Here is a 19022-nt window from a genome sequence, read left to right as displayed (position 1 = left end):
CCTGAGGGTCGAGAGTTCAGGTGGGTGGGGGCTGACAACAAGCTCAAAAGCTCACCTATGAATTCCAGCAGGCCCTCAATATAACGTTGCTGAGATGCTGTAGGAACTTAACTCTTGTTTCTGCCCATTAGCCTACGGTACAATTGGTTTCATTATTTATCAGCTCACTTGAAGTGGCAGAATCTATCGGAGATGTTAAGTGAGGGGTCACTGTACTTACTTACAAACGCTGTGATGACTGTTTTAAGGAGGCAGGCCTCCCATGAATTAAAGGAAGACCTCCCTAGCTCAGGCCCCACTATTTCAGAATCTGTGAGCATTTTCAAAGGCTGGGTCAGCGAGGTAATCTACACAGTCAAGGATGAAGGTAAACGGGATTTCAGAGGAAGTATTCAGACTTAATAAGAAAAACAAAATAGCTGACAAGAACCCTCTGTTCTTCAGAACTTACTGGGTGGTGAGCCACCAACCACTGATTGAGAATCTCTGTTCCACAACACTGGACTAAGTTCTAGTTGTTTTATTTACCTGAAGTAACGAAATGGCACTTTTTTCGTGTTCTAGAAGCAGGCTTTCCACGGACGCAGACTTCCTCCTGATTGGGTCTGATTTATAGTGTAAGATTTCACTATAAAATCCATTCACAGTGTTTAACAGGCATGGGTGTTTGGTTTTTGGAAGGTGGGATAGGCAACAACATGAATTTCTTAGTTTTGTTCCCTAAGGTAGGGCTGGCAGGTCACAAGCACCTCCCATCCAAGAATGTAAGCACCAGTGTGAGGCACTGAAAGTCATCTGCTCTGACCATGACTCGCACATCCCAGAAGTTCCCTGAGTGGACTCCAGCTGGCCTTCCTCTGCGCTCAGGCTGGGCCTGGGCCCGATTCCCATTGGCCTCGGACTGCCCGCACCCCAACCCCTCCCCCAGGACCTGGGCACCCTCGTGGTCTACAGTAAGCTTCAGGGGAGGAGAGCCCATGGAATCGCCTCCATCATTTTCCAACTCATACAGACAAAAAATAATAGCAGCCATGAACAAGCCATGGCACGGCAAACAGGTTTCCCCTTGACTCAAGGACGGAATTTGGTTCATCTTTATAAAATGAACAAAATCTTACTTTTTGGACCTGAAACTGCCTGGAGTGAGAACACAGAGCCTTGCCTCCTTTCTCCCCACAGTCTATTCTGGAAGGTGCCAAGGGGAACTCCACTTGACCCCACAAGTCCAGGACACCTTTTCTTCCTTCTCATTCCACCTCTCTCAAGCCACAGATGGGCGCCAGCTTCTCCTCAGACAGGCCACTTGGCACACAGTATCCAGACACACAGTGGTGGCTGCCAGCCGAGGCCATGCCTGTCCTCTCCCCTGACCCGCCCTCCCACTCCAACAGCTTCCTGAAAGAGCCCAGCTGGGGGCATGGCCGCTTCAGGTGGGCAGAACCTGCGGGGGAGAAGGGAGACACACTGCACACAGCTCCATGGCAACGAAACACACTTCCCTGCCCCCCAGGAGCATGTCAAGAAAGGAACTTTAACAAACCACAGAAACACCCACAGATTGCACCCTGAAGCTTACTTCTGGGAACGAACACCAAGACAACAATTCAGCAGAGGCGGGGGGGGGGGGGGGGGGGAATCACGTGCACAAAGACCATCACCGGGGCTATGTGTGATAACCGGAAACGAGCTCAATGCCGTAAAACCATGGAACAACTCAGTCGGTTACGACATAACTGTTAAAATGATTATTATGAAGACTGCAGAGATGGGGATGAATTTATGACAAAATATTAAATCAAAAAGGAAACAATACTGTTTGAATGCTGTGATTACAACTCTAAAAATGTTGGAGAAATTTTGGGCAAATCTGTCTAAATTTGGACAAAACCTAGAAGGGAAACCATACAAGGGAAAATACCTGTGCTAGAATAACGTAACAGATTTCTGCCTTTCAATTTTTCTTTGTGGTTGCCACGGAGCTCCCCGGCTCCTCCTTCTGCCGAAAGCAGTTACAGGGCTGCAATAAGTCAACCGAACAAAGGAAATTACTTCTCGTGTCCAAGAGAAGCTGCTCAGACACATGCCTGGGTCTCCAACGGCTCCTTCCAGTGGGGAGGAAGCTCAATGCTTACACACCGCCGGAGTGTGTGCAGGCCCCTTGGCAAACAGGATACTGCCACACTCACTTTCTGACGGAGGCCCCCCGTCCTCATTCTTTTGGCACTGCTGCTCTAGGGCCCAGTCTGCTCGCGCCGGAGTTCCAGAGCGGAGTTCACGGCCTATATGAGAGCACCAAGAAGAAAGCAGGGCATGCCAAGTTCAGGAGAAATGATTCCTTCCTGCTACAGGGAAGGCTTGGAACAGGGAAGGCTTCCTGGAAGAGGCAGTGCTTCATCTGGGTTTTGAAGGCTGGACAGAATTTAAACGGCTAAAGTGAGCGGAGACAGGAGATTCTACTAGGATCAGACACATGAAGGTGGAAAAGAGAAATTCAGCTTCACTGTGATAAGTTAGGAGGAAATAATAATGCAGCCTAGACCACAAGGGCCTTAACTGCTAGACCGAGCACAAACCCAAACCATCTATCTTCCTTAAACCTTTGTGCTTATCATAATTTAAAGCAAGATAAACTCAACCCATTAAGAAACTGACAGCTAGTCAAGCAGCCACAGGGGGAAGCAACCGACTCATCAATGTTTTTTCTTTGTCCAACAACTTTTTTAGTTCAAATGATGATTGCCAGAGAAGAAAAACAGCTTCTACTTAACAGTTCCCTTTTTCCTGGAAAATAAAACAAATATCGAGAAACAGTTGCAGGAGCCAAAAGTCAAAGATAATTTTTTAAAGAAGGTATGATCACATGCCAAAGATTTTATTTAACTCATCAGTGAATGAGGGAACCAGTAAGATGTTCCAATTGGAAGACTGCAAAGAACCATACAAGGATAGGCCATCAGAAATGCTGAAATAAACTTACTAAAAGGATGCAAAACCCACCGTGGCCAATCACCACAGGACGACAGTCCACTGTACCTTCACCAGACAGTTTGTCACAAACGAGAACCATGTGCAGCATGTAACAAGGCTCAAAGACAAGGCAAGGCCCAGGGACCCAGACAACTGCATTTCCACTGAGGATGCTCAGAAGACTTTCTGGTCCATTTCTAAGTCTTCCACAGTTTTTCCCTACAAAGGTGAATACTGATCATCACTCAGACCGTAAACCCTCAGGCATGTTTTATGGGAAACTGCAGTGAGGACTGAAGCATGAGATTGAGAACGCCGGTGGGCGTACGCCTTGGCCGGTGAGAAGGCACGTCCATGCTCACCTGGTTCACTTTAGACTGGGAATCAGGAGGACCTCAAGGGCGGCGCCACAGGCCAACTGAGAGCAAGTCTCTCTCTTTCCCCTTCTCCAGAGGTTTCTAAAATGAGCCTGGCACTAATCCAAGGTGCTCAGCCCTGGCCACCTCGTGGAGTCACCTGAGGAGCTTTGAACAGTACACCTGCCCCACTCCAGAAATTCCATCCCAGGACTTCTGATTCTGCTGGTAATGGTGGGGCTGGAACATCAATGCTTTTTAAAATCCACCCCCCACCCCCCAGTGATTCTCATGAGCAGGCAGGACAGAGAACCACAGGGCCAGACAAGACCCCTTTGTCCCCAACACTTGGCTTTGTTGCAATGTCTCCTTTTATTTGACAGTGACTAACCTTGATACAGAATTGGAGCACATCAGCAGGACATTTTTCAAAAATGCTCCTCAAAATTGATCTTTGGTAGAGACATAAAACAAGCACAATTCATGACCTGGTCGGGCTTGGCAAACATCCTACAATGTGTTAGAAACTGTGGGTGCCATCAATTCAGTGAGCAGTGTGCTGAGCTGAGCACAGACCTGGCCTCCTGATTTGCTGCTTTCATCCCAATGCCCGTACCAGACTACCACGAGTCCCACAGGTGTGTGTGCTGATAGGCACCAACGCCTGTGCAATGTGCACACACAGGCATTCACGCACACACTTACACTTCACACTCGGGCAGCAGCCTCCAAATCAAAGATCAAAGTCAAAGAGTTATAAAGGCGCCGCCTCACATTGGGGTAACTGACCGATCATTACCTTTTGGTTTGCTGGTCCCCACAGTGGGAGAGATAAGTGACAACAGGCAGACACTGGCGATTCCCTGAGCTACCCCACCCAATTCTTCTGAGACCTCTGACAGGTATTCCAAGCCTGACGTTATTAGAGATCACTGTAATCCACTCAGCTTATCACCAAAGTCCACCCCAGGCGATCCCGGGAACTCTGTGATCAGTCACCCTGATGGGCTCAGTGCTGGCGGCACGAAACCACATGACACTGTCCTGCCTTTCCGTGGGGCATGGAAGACCGAGGGCCAAGTGTCTCCAGGATGGATGCTCTTCCCTCTCCTCCCTTTCTTGCTCCCCACGATCCTCAGCACCCCACACCTTCCCACACACTTACTGCAGGCTGCACAGGTGAAGCAGGCATCATGGTAGAGGTTCCCCATGGCCTGGCAGGCCTGGCCGGCCCCAAACACACCTTTGCTGCATTTCACACAGGTACCTGCAAAGTTAAGAACACAGCAGTGAGTCAGGAGGGAACAGTGTAAACTGAGTCAAAAAAAGCCAGATACCCATCCCTCCCCATAGCCAGCCCTTAGCCAAATTCCATGGGTTATTTCCTTTGAAATGTCTTTCACACTATCTCCCCCAACCAGCCTTTCAAACATCAGTTCTTCCAATTGCAGGAATTAGCCCCCGGGCTGAACTTTGGGCCCCCACTCCCTCCCCACGCTGTCCCCTGCTTTGTCAACCCACTCCCTTGACCAAAGGTCTCAAAGGCTCCCACTGTTTATAAGACAACATCCAAAACACTGCACCATGATTATAATATGCCACGCACGTAGCTCGGGAAATTTCAACTAAATGATTTCATTTAATTCTCAGAGGGAACCACCAATTAGGATTTGCTATCCTCACTTTTTACAAAAGTATCAGGCCCCAAGCCCAGGCCTGTCCTACTGCAAAGCTGGTGTTCTTCCGTGTCCCCTCCCCATTACCTGGCCCCTCACTTCCTAACACGCTCCCCACCCGTCTCAGCTCTTAGCCTTGCTCATGCACTCCTCTCCTTGCACCTTGCACCCACCTTCTGTCCCTTCAAGTCCTTCAGGCCTTCTGCCATCCCTCCAGCCCTCTGGCTCTGAGGCAACATGGTGACCCAGAAGTTAAAGAGCCAGGTTCTAACCTGGAGCCTCCCACCCACTCCCTTCCCACGTGGCTTGAGTTAACCTGGTAAGTTCTCTGAGCATCAATTCTTAAATAGGAAAAAGGGATTAGTTCACCTGCCTTACAGCAGTAAAGGCTGCTTTGCAAACCAAAAAGTTCCGGAAAGTTCATGTGCCTTACATACCACGTGCCTACTGGAAGGCCTGGTCTTAAAGTGCAATGCCACAATTTACTAGCATTTTATCTATACAGTGGGGTAACGGTCCCCTTTTGGGGGTTACTGTGAGAGGACACATGAAGAGTGCTTAGCACGGGGCCCCTTCATTTGGCAAATGCTCCACAAACAGACACATAAATAATAAGAAAGGTGCTAATGTGGCTGCATTCAGCAAGACGTTTCTGCAACATGAAGTGAGTTCTCTAGGAAGCCCCAGGCCTCCCAGGGTCTCACCCTGTGAAGAAGCCGGAAGTCTGTCTGGACCAAGTCAGAATGTCTGTTACTACAGCCCCGGCTCTGGGCCAGGCCACGGACAGGAGGCCTTGGAGTCTTCAACAGAGCTCCCCATGATGGTCCAAGGAAAAACATCACAATCGTGTAAATAATGCAGGAGTTAAGAAAAACGTTCAGGGAAGAAATATACCAAAGTGTAACGAGTGGTTTCTTTAGGTTATAAAATTATGGCTGGTTTTACTTCTTTGCATTTTCTGTATTTTAAAAAAAATCTTGTTAGAGCAGGCATTATTTTATAACTAAAAAGAAGTCTAGTCTGAAAAAAGTTTGAATATGTTTAAATATATGGTATGATGTTAACATTTCTGAAGAATCAATTATGTGTACACACACGTATAAAAAGACCTTCCCCCACGTCCAGCAGCGTAACCAGCTTGCAACCCTGGTCAGCGGGGGCTCAGGAATCCTTTCCTAACTCTAGTTCCAATCTGTCTGGCCCTTCTCAAGCTGCAAACCCCCTGCCTTCTGCCAACAAGCAGAAAGCTCTGTGTGTCAGAGTTCCAATCATCCAAGTAGATAAACTTGATCACGTTCAGAGGAAGTCTAGCTAACACATCCTTCCTGACATGTACCAAAACCAACCGCACCAACCAGCACAGGTCCTCAGAGAACACACTGAGCCGAGGGCCCTTTAGCCACTTCATCTAACTCCCTTAGGCAGCAGGTGAGGCTGTCTGTAGGAACAGTTCAGTGGCAGCCAAGGAAATTGGTTGTCAGGGAATGCGTTTACGGAAAGCTCCAGAGGACACAATTCGTAGTTCTTCGGTTTCAACATTTTATTACGAAAACTTTCAGACATGCAGAAAAGTTGAAAGAATCACACAGGGAACACCCAGATGCCCCCCACCCCAATTCTACAACTGTTAACATTTTGCTACCCATCCTGCAATCAATCCAACAATCCCCCTTAGTTTTGATGCATTTCAAAGTAAGCTGCAGCCTGAACACTTCTGCCTGCAAATCACTAACTAGAGTTCATTATTTGCTTACCATTATTTTTTTTTCAAGATAAAATTCAAGAAACAGTGAAATACACACATTATACGTCTACCATCCAATGAATTTTGGCCAATGATGCATGTAACACAAACTCGAGTCAAGATATAGAATATTTCCAACACCCCAGAAAGCTCCCAATGCCGTTCCTTCCAGCTTCTCGTTAATCACTGTGAAATTGTGTGTGTGTGTCTCTGCGCATGCGTGTATGTGCACACACACGTGTGTGCATAGGATGAGACTACTGGGTAGCTGGCATTTCCGTACCTAGCAAGCAGGAAAGTCAATAGAGTGTCCCCATCACTATGAAATGGGAAACATCAAGGAATTCAGAGGCAGCGGCATTTCTTTTTGTCTCATAATTTCACATACAACTTAGGCTGCTCTTAAGTCAGGAAATACATCAGTTCTGGGCAAAATGCTCTCTCCGTGGAACACTCGGAGCTGTGCCAGTTGGCAGGGAAGCTAACGTGAAGACAGCAGGGTTCTGTCATGACAACTCTTTAAGGCTCGTTTCAGCAGGCTCATCACTCTAGAAACCAGTGGTGCTGGCAGCTGCTGCAGGGAGCCCAAGCGCTGGTCACTGAAGGCAGGGCCTCCAGGGTGTCCAGCCGGTGGGAGCATGGGGACATGAAAGTGATGACATTGGCGTGTTCGCCACCGGACACGGCACCTACCGTGCTGACAGGTTACTGGTTTCCTAGGTATCTGTCTGCCTCTCCTAGTGAGCGGAAGTGCCTTCAGGGTAGGGGCCCTGTCCTAACAGTGGACTCCACACAAGTGTTCAATGCACAACTGTCAAGTTGAATCGCTTCCTGTGTAGCTCCACACGCAGCTCTTCTCTCTTCGTCTTCACCCCCTTGTACCTGGGGTACACATGTCCCTCCCCCCACTAAGTGCCTTTTACAGAGATTCGGTCTTTTCACCTCTGAACACCCCTAGCCACTGACAAAGTGCACTTAGTATGCCCTCAACAAACATGCGCAAAAACAGACAAATGGGTTCCACGGACCTCTGCTGAGTGCTGGCAGCTGCATAATTCAGATGCAATGACGGGAGAATGCTCATGAAAAATGTCAACTAGCAAACAATGGCAAGGTATTGGTTACACTATTTGGTGACTGCGAAGTCTCCTTCCAGACCACCCGTCCCAAGTCCCCTGGTTGACCTGACTCTAAACCTTTCCACCAAGCGACAAAGACCTGGTCTGTTAGACAGCAACCAAAGCGCACTCACAGCAGACTGGATGGAACGTCACAGCAACGTGAATTAAATCTGTTCACCGTCACGGAACAAAGCCACCCCCAAAAGCAACATCTCTTCTGTCAATCACCGTGGCCTCTTCGCCCAACCCACTGTAGACATGTCAGCTGCAAAGGGCAGAGGAGCGGTGCACGTCCACGGCATGGTCAGCCCTTCCACGGTCCACTGGTGAACGCAGGCAGAGGACCAGCCTGCAGGACAGCTCGCTAAGGAGGAAAGCCGAAAGCAATCTCCTGATTCCGTGGGATGCGGGCAGTTCATGATGGACATGTGAACTCACCTTGTTAGGGTCTGGGGAGTAAAATCAGACCAGCTCTCCCACTCCTGCTCGTAAAGCAAATGACAGGATGGACAGCGTCTTCAAGTGGACACGGACAGCTGTCCAGGCCTCCTGGGTTTCCTGCTACTTTATCTCCCAACGTCAGGCCTTCCTCAGCTCTCTGCAGCCAGTGGAGTGACACTCTCTTCTGCTTCCTCCTTATCTGAGAGCTCTGACCTACTGACTGCAGTCTCTCCCCACCCCACTCTCTCCTATTCCTGCAGCGCAGTCCTTTCTCACCACGCTGACCATCTAGCACAGATACAAAGCAAGGAAGGAAGTCTCTTGTGTTGTAGACCGTCAGCCAGGGAGTGAGGGAGATCCCATAAGAAGCCACGTAGGCAGGAAAAGATTTCATCCTTGTGGCCTTTGGTAAACGGACAGAAAGGTACCATGTGGGCAGGAAACAGATTTATTCTTCCTTTGGTAGGAAAAAAAAAAAAAATCAAAGTAAATTGCATGTTCTAGGAAATAATGTATCTACCAGATCCTGGGCTGGCAGTTTTCTTCCAGTGAAGGAGCTGCTGCCATCCCCTTTCCTAAAACCCAAGTTCTAGAAGGAAAGGTGCTGTAACTTGCTGAGGGTCACATGGCTAGCAGGTTCGTGAGATGGAATCTGAACCCAGGCTCTAACTCAAAGGTCCTGTTATCCCTCTCTGGTTGGGAGCTGTGGCTACTCCAGCCACACACATGCCCCCCAAAACAAAACAAAACAGGGGGCTCCTTCATCACCCCCACACACTACCTTCTCTGGGGTTCAGATCTCCTGAACCACCTTCCGTTCTGGCCTCGCCCATGCATACAGGCCGTCTTTCTGCCCGGGACTTCACAAGGCCTCCTCCACAAGGACCCTCAGTTTGTTCTGACCTTCTGCCAGGGCCATTGCAGCTGAAGCAGTCACCCCACAAATGCTTCTCCGTCACTCCCTCGGGGCCAGGCTCTCTCCAGATGCTAGAGGTGAGCAAAGTGACTGCACTGTGGCCCTGTCCTCATGGAATGGTCACCCACAAAGCGAGGAAACCAGAATCTGCCACTGCCAATCAGTGAGCTGACCAATCTCACCTAGAGTCCTACACTGGAGGTTCAGTAAGTGGGCTAAGGAGAGGCTCAGGCTTGTGACGTAATAAGAAATATATGTATATTGGTCTCTGCCCCTAGTTCCTGCTAGTATTTGGTCTTTGACCCTAGTTTCTGACACAGAGTTCCTAAATCCCTTGGAATTTCCTGGGTGATAGGAGAGCAGTATGTTCTGATGAGGCGACTCTGGGTGGTCTCCTGTAGGGGGGGCGGGTCACTAGAAAGACCAAGCCACGATTAAAGCTTGGAAATTTCAGACCCTTACAGAAGACAGGGGCTGGAAAATGAGTTAATAACTGGTCGTGCCTCCATGATAAAGCCTCCATAAAAATCCTCAAGGGATGGGGCTTAGAGAGAGTGCTGGGTGGGTGAATACATCCATGTGCCTGTAGGGTGGTGTACCCCAACTCCATGCGGCAGACGCTCCTGTGCTGGGGACCCTTCCGGATCTCGCACTATGTGTCTCTTTATCTGGGTGTCCATCTGTATCCTTTATTGTATTCTTTATAATAAACTGGAAAACATACGTCTTTCCCTGAGTTTTATGAGCCATTATAGCAAATTACCAAAACCGAGGAGGGAGCTGTGGGAACATCAATTTATAGCTGGTCAGCCAGTACAGGTGACACCCTGGACTTGCAATTGGCATCGGAAGTGGGGGTGGGGCAGTCCTCCGTGAGGTCGGTGCTGACTCCTAGCATCAGAAGTGAATTGTATTCAGGACACCCAGCTAGTGTCAGAACTGATGGGTGTGGGAAAAACCACACACATGGCATCAGAAGTGTTATGAGTGTGAGCAGCTGTAGTACACAGAAGAAACAGAAGTGAGAAAGAGAGGTGAGTTCTCCTGAGACTGGCTCTGCTTCCACGCGGCCCCTGAGGGACAGGATTTTAAAGAAATGCCCAACAGAGGAAAGTAAAACAATGTCATCACATATTACTATAATAATCGGAACTTAAAAAACAAGAGAAAAGTGAGGAAAAGAAGGAGTTAAACTTGTAGAAGACAGGAAGGGTTATGCATTTCTCTCCCCCGGCAGTTAGACTTACTGCCCACTAATCCATTCTCCAAACTATAGTCAGAGTGATCTTTTTACAAACAGCTTTAAGGAACTGCAAGTGACATACGATAAACTGCACACATGTGAAGCGTACGATTTGCTAAGTTTTGACATTTATGTCCACCTGGGAAATCATCACCACAGTGGAGACAGTGAACACACCCAGTATCCCCAGATTCCACACGTCCCTGTGCCTTTTGTGACTCCTCTCTTCCGTCCTCCTCCCTCCCCCAGGCAACCACTGATCTGCTTTCTATCATCACGGATTAGTTTGCATTTTCTAATGGTTATAAAAATGGACTCTCGAGTACGCCCTCCTTTTCATTTGTTTTCTTTCACTCAGCATAATTACTTTGAGATTCACCCACCTTGATGCATGAGTCCACTCCCGTTCACTGCTCAGTACTGTTCCACTGCGTGGCAGGACCACAGCCGGTCAACCCACCCACCTGTGGACGGACATTTGGGTGGTTTGCAGTTTGGGACTGTTATAAATAAAGCTGCTTGTGTACAAGTGTTTGTATGGACATATATTTCTTTTTCCCTTGGGTAAAGACCTAGGAGTGGAATGGCCGGCTCTTATGGTACGTGTTATATTTAACTTCTTAAGAAACTGCCAACTTGTTTTCCAAAGAAGTTCTATCATCTTACATTCCCACCAGCAGTGTATTAGAGCTCCAGTTTCGCCATATCCTTGCCGGGCTTGGAATGACGGCCTTTCAAATTTCATCCTTTCTAATAGGTGCGCAGTGGCATACCATTGCGGTTTTAATTTGCATTTCTCTAGTGACTAATAATGTGCCTGAACAACTTTTCATACGCTTATTTGTCACCCCCTATCTTCTTTGCTGAAGTGTCTATTCAAATCTTTTGCCCATTTTCTTTTTTCTTTTGCTAAGTTACGAGAATTTCTTCTATGCATTCGGGACACAAGTCCTTTATCAGATATATGCTTTGTAAAGATTTTTCTAGAGTCCTATAAGCTCTGGCTGCCTTAGTCGCCCCGGACTCTCAGCTGCATTTCAACTCAAGGAGTCCACTGGGCTCCCTTCTGCCTCCTGGGCCAGGCCTGGAAACTCTCTCGAGGCAGGAAGCTGTGATAATCGTCAGGCTTGCCTTACTTCTTTCTCGTCTTTCAAAAATCACTGCCCTCCATTGCCTGATGTCTAGGATCTTGAAAACCTTTGGTTCATATATTTTGTCTGGTTTTTGCTTTTTTTGCTTGTGATTTTGTTGGTTCTTTCAGGCAGGAGGTCAACCCCGTCCGTTACTCGATCTTTAGTGGGGACCGTTAGGCACCCTCTGTGCCAAGCACTGCACTACACAATTTGTATGTGTTTCCTCATTGAACAGCAAGCCCATGAAACAGGTGTTACTAGCATTTGACAGATGAAGACACTGAAATCCAAAGATTCAGCAGCAGGCCCGAAGCCGGGCTGACACTACAGCCTGCCCTCTCCAGCCCAGCCCACAGCATTCAGAAGAGGGGCTGAGGGAGTAATGGGGAAGAAAAGGTCCAGGGGCTCCAAACTGAACGTTTTCACATTTGGGGGGGACGGTTCGCTGGCGGGAACAGAGCCCTGTCTTGGCTACAGGTCAGCTCGGAGGCCACACCCACCCCTCCCCCCAGCAGAGATGTGCCTGGGGGTCCTGGCTATGGAGGGGCCTTCGCAGAAAGTGTGTGTGTGCCCAGGGCCTCTGCCTCACAGGATTACCCAGGGGAGATTAGGGAACTGGGTGAGTTTCTGAAAGGTCCTTAATAGTTAATAGATTGAGGTAGGGATTCTTTTTTGTTTGTTTGTTTGTTTACTTCTGGCACTTTTTAAAGTAGGACTTACTTTTTAAAGCAGTATCAGGTTCAAAGCAAAATCGAATGGAAGGTAAAGAGATTTTCCACATACCCGCTGTCCCTATATCCCCTATCAGAGTGGCACATTTGTGAGAAATGATGACCCCACACGGACACATTCTAATCACCCCAAGTCCACAGTTTACATGAGGGCTCTCTCTTGGTGGTGTACATTCCATGGGTTTGGACAAACGTACAATGACCTGCATCCACCACTAGTGTCATCCAGAGTCGTCTCACTGTCCTGGACGTGCTCTGTGCCCTGCATATTCACCTCTCCCTTCCCTTAAGCCACTGCTCTTTTTACTGTCTCCATAGTTTTGCCTTTTCCAGGACGTCATACAGTTGGAATCATACAGAATGCAGCCTTTTCAGATTGGCTTCATTCACTTAGTCATACACATTTAAGGTTCCTCCATGTCTCTTCATGGCTTGATAGTTCATTTCTTTCTAGCACTGAATAATATTCTATCGTATGGATGGAGCACGGTTTATTTTATCCATCCACCTGCTAAAGGACATCTCATTTGCTTCCAGATTTTGGCGATTATGAGTAAAGCTGCTATAAATATCCGTGTGCAGGTTTGTGTGGATATGTTTTCAGTTCACTTGGGTAAGTACCAAGGAGCGTGACTGCTGGATCATATGGTAAGCGTATGTTTAGTTTTGGGGTTTTTTTCTTTTTTGCATATTTGGTCTTGTAAGAAACTGCCAAACTGCCTTCCAAAGAGGTTGTGCGGGATTCTTTTAAAAATCGTATTCCCACAGGAAAGGGCAAGGACAGGGACAGCTTCCTGTTTAAAAAGATGTACAACAGGGAGGCCGCAAGCCACCGGGGTGGTGCAAGCACTTCACTCTCCTCTCTGTGGCTTGCGGTTTCCCGCCAGGTAAGGCTTGTAATACGCATCTCTCCTGTGTCAAACACGAAGCTTGCTGAGGGCACCACGGGGCTGGGTGTGTATTCGAGTGTCCCCACAGAGGGTGAGCAAAGTACCTCACACACAGCAGGTGCCAAATGAGCACTGAAAGAATGCCCTGAAAAGCCAGAGCTGGGGCAGGGGATGGTGGTTTAGGTTCAGGAAAAGGTAAGAGAAGGCGCAGAGACAGGAAGGCCAGAGGCATGTGCACGGCTGGGATGAGTCATGTGACGGCCCTGAGCCAGCTGGGCTGCAGGAGGAGGAACTGGATGCAAGGAAACTCCAGAGGGGGCCCCTGGGACCCAGGAGCGGGTGGGAAGTGACCACGTGACCCAGGGAGGGAGTGTGGCGCTGGAGAGGAAGGACAGAAGAGAGACTCTGGGCTTAAAAGGGGCGGCCGAGTGTCCAAGGGGGCCATGGCTTCCTGCGGAGGGACTCCAGGACTGCCACTAAGTGATGAGGCCGATACCTGCAGCAACACTCCCACGCAGAACTTCCTGAAGATGGGATCCTCCGTTAACACTGTATTTGCCCCTCCCAGGCTGACTGGCTCGCATCAGGGAGACTATAGCTGGGCGGGCCAGGGCCTGGGGCAGTCGTCCAGAGCTTTACACCCCGTCTTCTATGTGACAGAGAAGAAAAGCTGGGTAACAACGACAAAGGCTACGATCACCGTGATTGATTAATGTCCTATCCTTAGGAGGCCAAAGCAATATAACAAGCCTTCCGAAAAGCTTTTCAATTCTCCATGACTAAATGGAAAGCTTTACTCCGGAGGGAAGTTGACATTGTATTATTACTGTTGTCATCGTCACTGTGGTTGCTGTTTCAACGCCGTATTAACTGCACGGGTGAAATGTCACTCAGGCTGGCCTCTCTGGGCACAGCAGTGGTTTTCAGACGGCTTGAAGGGGGGAGAAACTTTTCTCAAAAGAAAAGTATCGGTGGAACCTCAAATATATATGACAGACAAAAGGCGAACCACTTTGGTTGATGACTGAGGTGGGACAGGGCCCACTCTGCCTGCTGGAATGCCCCAGCCTGCAGCAGTTCCAGGAACATTATTTGAGGACCGATGACATCGCCTAACTGATCAAATGCAGACACCACCCAGCCTGGCTCGGGCAAGCGCTCCCTGTGAAATGAGTTATCCCAAATTGGTATTAAATTACCTTGTGCACAAAGCCAAAAGACAAAGTTAGTTTAGGGTCATGGCACCCTCCCCACTCTCAAAGGCAGGGTTTACAAACAAGGAGGCCAGAAAAGCCAGAATTCCTGCCTCCTGCCCAGGGTCAGCGGGCTGAGGACCCCGGAGCCCTCCGTCAACTGAATGCACAGGCAACCTGGGTGATGACCCAGCCAGCTCTTTTGTTCTCGTGATAAGGTTTGAAATAGAAAGGCTCCGTCAGGCTAGCCAATGAGTGCGGCTCTGCACCCCCAGCTCACACCTGGGCCTTGTCTGGGTGACTGCTCCTGTGTGAGGAAAGGAGCCCCCCTGAAGCTGCCTTCTCCCCTCACTGGACATGGGGGGGGCCCTCTTTAGCTCTGCCTGGTTCCTGCACATCGATCACATAGGATCACACAGCCATGAACCACCTACTGTGCTGAAAGGGGGTGGAGGCAAGGGTCAGGGCATCCAGTCCAGGTCTGAGGTGGGTTGGGAGGGAGCAGCTCTGCCTGGAGCTTATCTGAATCAATTATTCCAGACAAAAGCTGAGCAAGGCTTTCTCTCAGCTGAAGATTACAGCCTGTGGACCTGGGCGGCTCTGGGTGTCAAGAGGTTCTGGAAGATGGGCCAAGTGTTGGGGACAGAGCTGGACCAGTGATCCCAGTGACAGCCTTCCTCCTAGCCACACTAAAGCTCACAAAAAAACCCAGGAGGCAGTTGGTGCTGGGCTCCTGCCTCCCATGCAGATGGCCACTTCTCAAGGCTGGTTGTGGGAATCAGTGTAGAGCCCACGATGACCTCCTGGGCCCAGGGCCAAAGAGCCTCAGGTGACGCTAAGGTGTGGCCAAGGTTGAGAACCATGGATGTAAACAATGCAACAAATCACATCCTACCTGGCACTCTTGGCCTCCCTGTCTCCCAAGCAGCCTGTGGTACCTGAGTCAAGGGGTGGATTCTCACCAAGCCACAAAGGAAGTATTCAGGGCCATTCTGGGCTATGGGGTCATTGCACCAGGCTACTTTCTTCATTCTGAAAGCTGCGCCAAACCAACTATGGCTTCACTTCACTGCAGTGGGAAAGGAAGTTGCTAGCACGATTTCCCAATCACCGTAAGCTAGAGCTCGTCTCACCAGACTGCCCACAGACTCACTGCTGCCCAGGGCACTCCCATTCTCTGGCCTGAATCACTCCCTGCCCTCCACTCTCCAAAGGAAGGAAGAGTTCAAGGTACCCCCAAGCAAGCCCTGCACCCCGCCCCTCGCTCCTGCAGCTGCTGAGCTCAGCCACTCTCTTCCAGCCTCTCCATTCTGAGGTCAGTATTAGCTTGCTCAGCTCTAACCAGAAACAGGAATGGCCAATGGCATAGGAGATGTGCCGCCACGTCAGGGATCAAACACAAAGGTGGGATACCACCTGTCACTGACCCACTGGCAAAGATGGCAAACAACAACAATAGTGGCAGTGAGGGTGCAGAGAAAAGGGCATCTCAGACACCGTTAGTAGAAGCGTAAATGTGGCACAACGTAACAAAAGCCTCAAGAAACCTTCACACCACGTGACGCAGTAATGTAAGATATTTACCGTTATCTTCCATGAAGCCCCGCAAATGAGTGAATACTGAACCATTGCTCCTAATGGAAATACAGGGCTAGGTTCCCTCGAGCTCCTGGTGACAGCGTTTTCATCAACTGCTCAATACATGACCTTGTTTCATCTGAGTTTCTGTTTAAAGACAGTACTTAGTACGTATGGTTGACTCATTAACACTGATCTCACGTCAACAGCAGTCTGACTCACGTCTGAACCAAGCTTATCTCACACACATATTTCTCCCCAAGACACATCGCAGCCTTCTCACATTCAGAAACAACAGGCAGCACTTAGCACTGCACTTAGGGGGGGGGCGTTTAAAACAGAGAAATCACCAACAAAGAGCACAAACATGTGCAAAACAACCATAACACTCAACAGACCATGAAAAGGACACTTGTGACTAGGACAAGAGCTGAGACAAGCAGGCAGGGCGTCACCCCCCCGGACCTCAGCTGGGAACATGTGTGGGGCGACTCAGATTTTACCGTGCTCTGTGCATGTCCCCAAAAGATTGCCAGAGAGCTATGAGTATTGATTTTGGGGTTACAAATACATTTTAGCAAGTAGGCCAATTCACAAACATGGAATCTGTGAGTAATAAGAATCAACTGTATATGAATACCAGATGAATCCATTTATATTACCTTTTAGGACAGGCAAACTAAAAAAAGATGAAAAACATCAGAACAGCGGTTGCCTGGGGGGAGCCACTGACTGAGAAGAGGCCCGAGGGAACATTCTGGGGTTGGACTGTTCTGTATCTTGACAGGAGGGGGAGTTACATGGGTACACGCATTTGGTGCATGGGTGCACGCATTTGTCAAAACTCATAGAAAACTATACACGTCACTGTATGTAAATATGACTTTTCAAAAACACAGCCACAAATTCCTTGACACTCCTTCCACGGAGAAGTGGGGGTCCACAGCCCCTCCCCTTAATGGGGGAGGGCTCATGATGGTCAGAGGAGGACGAGCAACTGACAGGCACTGGGCCTGCGCACGAGTATCCAGTGAAGGGATGAAAACCCCACACAGTGTACAGCTGGGCTGAGGCCCTGCCTGTTTACTCAGCACGGGCTCCTTTCTTCCCACCCCCCTCACCCTGTGCTTCCTTCACTCTCTGGATGTAAATTTGGGCAGAGCTGCCTCTCCCCGCACCCTCATGCCCACTGTCAGCCACAGGTAACCTGGGGAGGTGGCAGCCACAGGTGGGCTAAGCACAGAGGAGGCACTGTCAGCTCTAAAGCTGACCTCCATGGAGGGCCAACAAAGGACTTCTGTTTAAGCCCGGCCACCTGAGAGGAGAGCCTCCGCTGCTTCAGAACAGGCCCCAGACAATCGGGTCTTTGGAAGCTGCCTGGAAAGCCACCCCGACTTGGCCACCCTCCCCGAGGCCCAGGCAAGGCCTCCAGAGCCCGGCTAGAGGTTTGGGGTGTGGGCAGCCTGTCAGCTGGGGCCCCACAGAAACCAAATCCCAAAGGGCCCCCTCCCACCTCGCTTGACAGGAAACAGCATTTTTCACTTCTCTAACTACAGCGAGGGCTGGGCGGTCTCTGGAGGCTCTTTGCCTGTGCTCGCCAAACAGAGTGTGTTTTTAAGGTTCTGGAAAATCGGCTCAACTACATTACCACCTGCTGTGACATGCCCCACGCAGACACCAGCTTAGGACCCCAGTACCTCCTTTCTCTGAGCACACACGAGCCTCAGGGGGCTCATGGGTGGGGGAGGGAGGCAGTAATCGTGAAATCAGTCTCCCGTGGACAAATGACAATCTTTTCGTTTAAGCACCTGTGGATTTGAACAAATCAATTGAGCCCACCTTCCGAATGGAACAAGGTAAAGACGCTTTGATATTTTTGAGAAAATAAGCATGGGAAGTGCTTGCACAGTACGCAGTCACCACGTGCCACAACCTGATCTCTGTGCTTCATACAGCACAGCCCTGTCTAACAGAAAAATAACACAAGCCATCTGTGATTTTGCATTTTTAAGTAGCCACGCTTAAAAAGTAAAAAGAGGTGAAACTAATTTTAATATAGTTTACTTAGCCCAACATATCCAATGTATTCTCACTTACACACGTAATCAACATGAAAATATTAATGAGTTATTTACACTTTTTGTCCACTTCAAGTCTTCCAAAATTCAGTCTATTTCACACTGGGAACCATCGCAATTCAGACTGGCCGCCTTTTGAAGCACTGCGCATGGTCTATGGCTAGTGGCGCCCGCACTGGACAGCACAGGTATATAATAATTAATTTAGCCCTCACAACAACCACACCCACATTTTCCTAATGGGGAAAGTGAAGCACAAGAACATGGAGCAGTCTGCCCAGGGCAGACCCTGCCATGGATAGAGCCAGCGCCTCCTCAAATTCTAATGTTCGTGTAATATACGAATGGCCTCTCAAATAAGACTATGCGTGCCAGCCAGCGCATCTCCCTGCTCCCACCCCAGACTCGGCAGGACTCAGGTGAGCGGGGCCCTGAGCTCTGCACCGTTTCCACCCAGACGTCCCGGCCCCTCCAGTCATCAGTTGTCCACATGAGAACTCATTAGAGCCACTCCTGCTCAGGCTGAGGAGTGAAGACAGCACACGAATGTGGGGGGTATGCCCACCACAGCAGGAACACCGCCATTCAAAGCACTGGCACTCATCGCGGGTCAGGGAATGTCCTCTGTCCTCTTCCCGCCACTGGCCTCGCGTTCACTCACTCGTTCAACAAAGACTCACTGAGCATCTGCTGTGTGCCGGGCCCTGCCTTGGGGCCTGCAGATACAACAGGGAACGGAGCGGACACCCACGCTCATGGAACATTCCAGCAGGGGGAGCGAGGCGATAGGTCTGTGCACAAAGGAAGCCCCACTGATCCTAATTCAGTCTCTTGTATACAGCAGGTGCTCCATAATGGCTGCTGAGGGAGTAGTCGATCTGGGCTTGGAAAAGGATGTGATGCTTACAGAGGTGAGCGAAAGCTCTGGAGAGGGACTGAGGGGAGGGGCAGGTGA

At 49.5% G+C, this 19022-nt stretch overlaps 1 protein-coding gene across 1 annotated transcript in view; it reads right to left on the bottom strand.

Moving 5' to 3' along the window:
• Positions 1 to 19022, bottom strand: part of LIMD1 (LIM domain containing 1) — a 60206-nt gene that overhangs the window by 27953 nt on the left and 13231 nt on the right. The window contains exon 2 of the mRNA XM_081072203.1: positions 4489 to 4590. Coding sequence (XP_080928329.1) covers positions 4489 to 4590 — 102 coding nt within the window. The remainder of the gene's footprint in view (positions 1 to 4488; positions 4591 to 19022) is intronic.

This window comes from Rhinolophus hipposideros, assembly GCF_964194185.1.
Source record: "Rhinolophus hipposideros genome assembly, chromosome: 14".
NCBI classification, from domain to species: Eukaryota; Metazoa; Chordata; class Mammalia; order Chiroptera; family Rhinolophidae; genus Rhinolophus; species Rhinolophus hipposideros.
The sequence above is the reverse complement of the archived record's forward strand: the minus strand, read 5'-3'. Positions and strand labels throughout refer to the sequence as shown.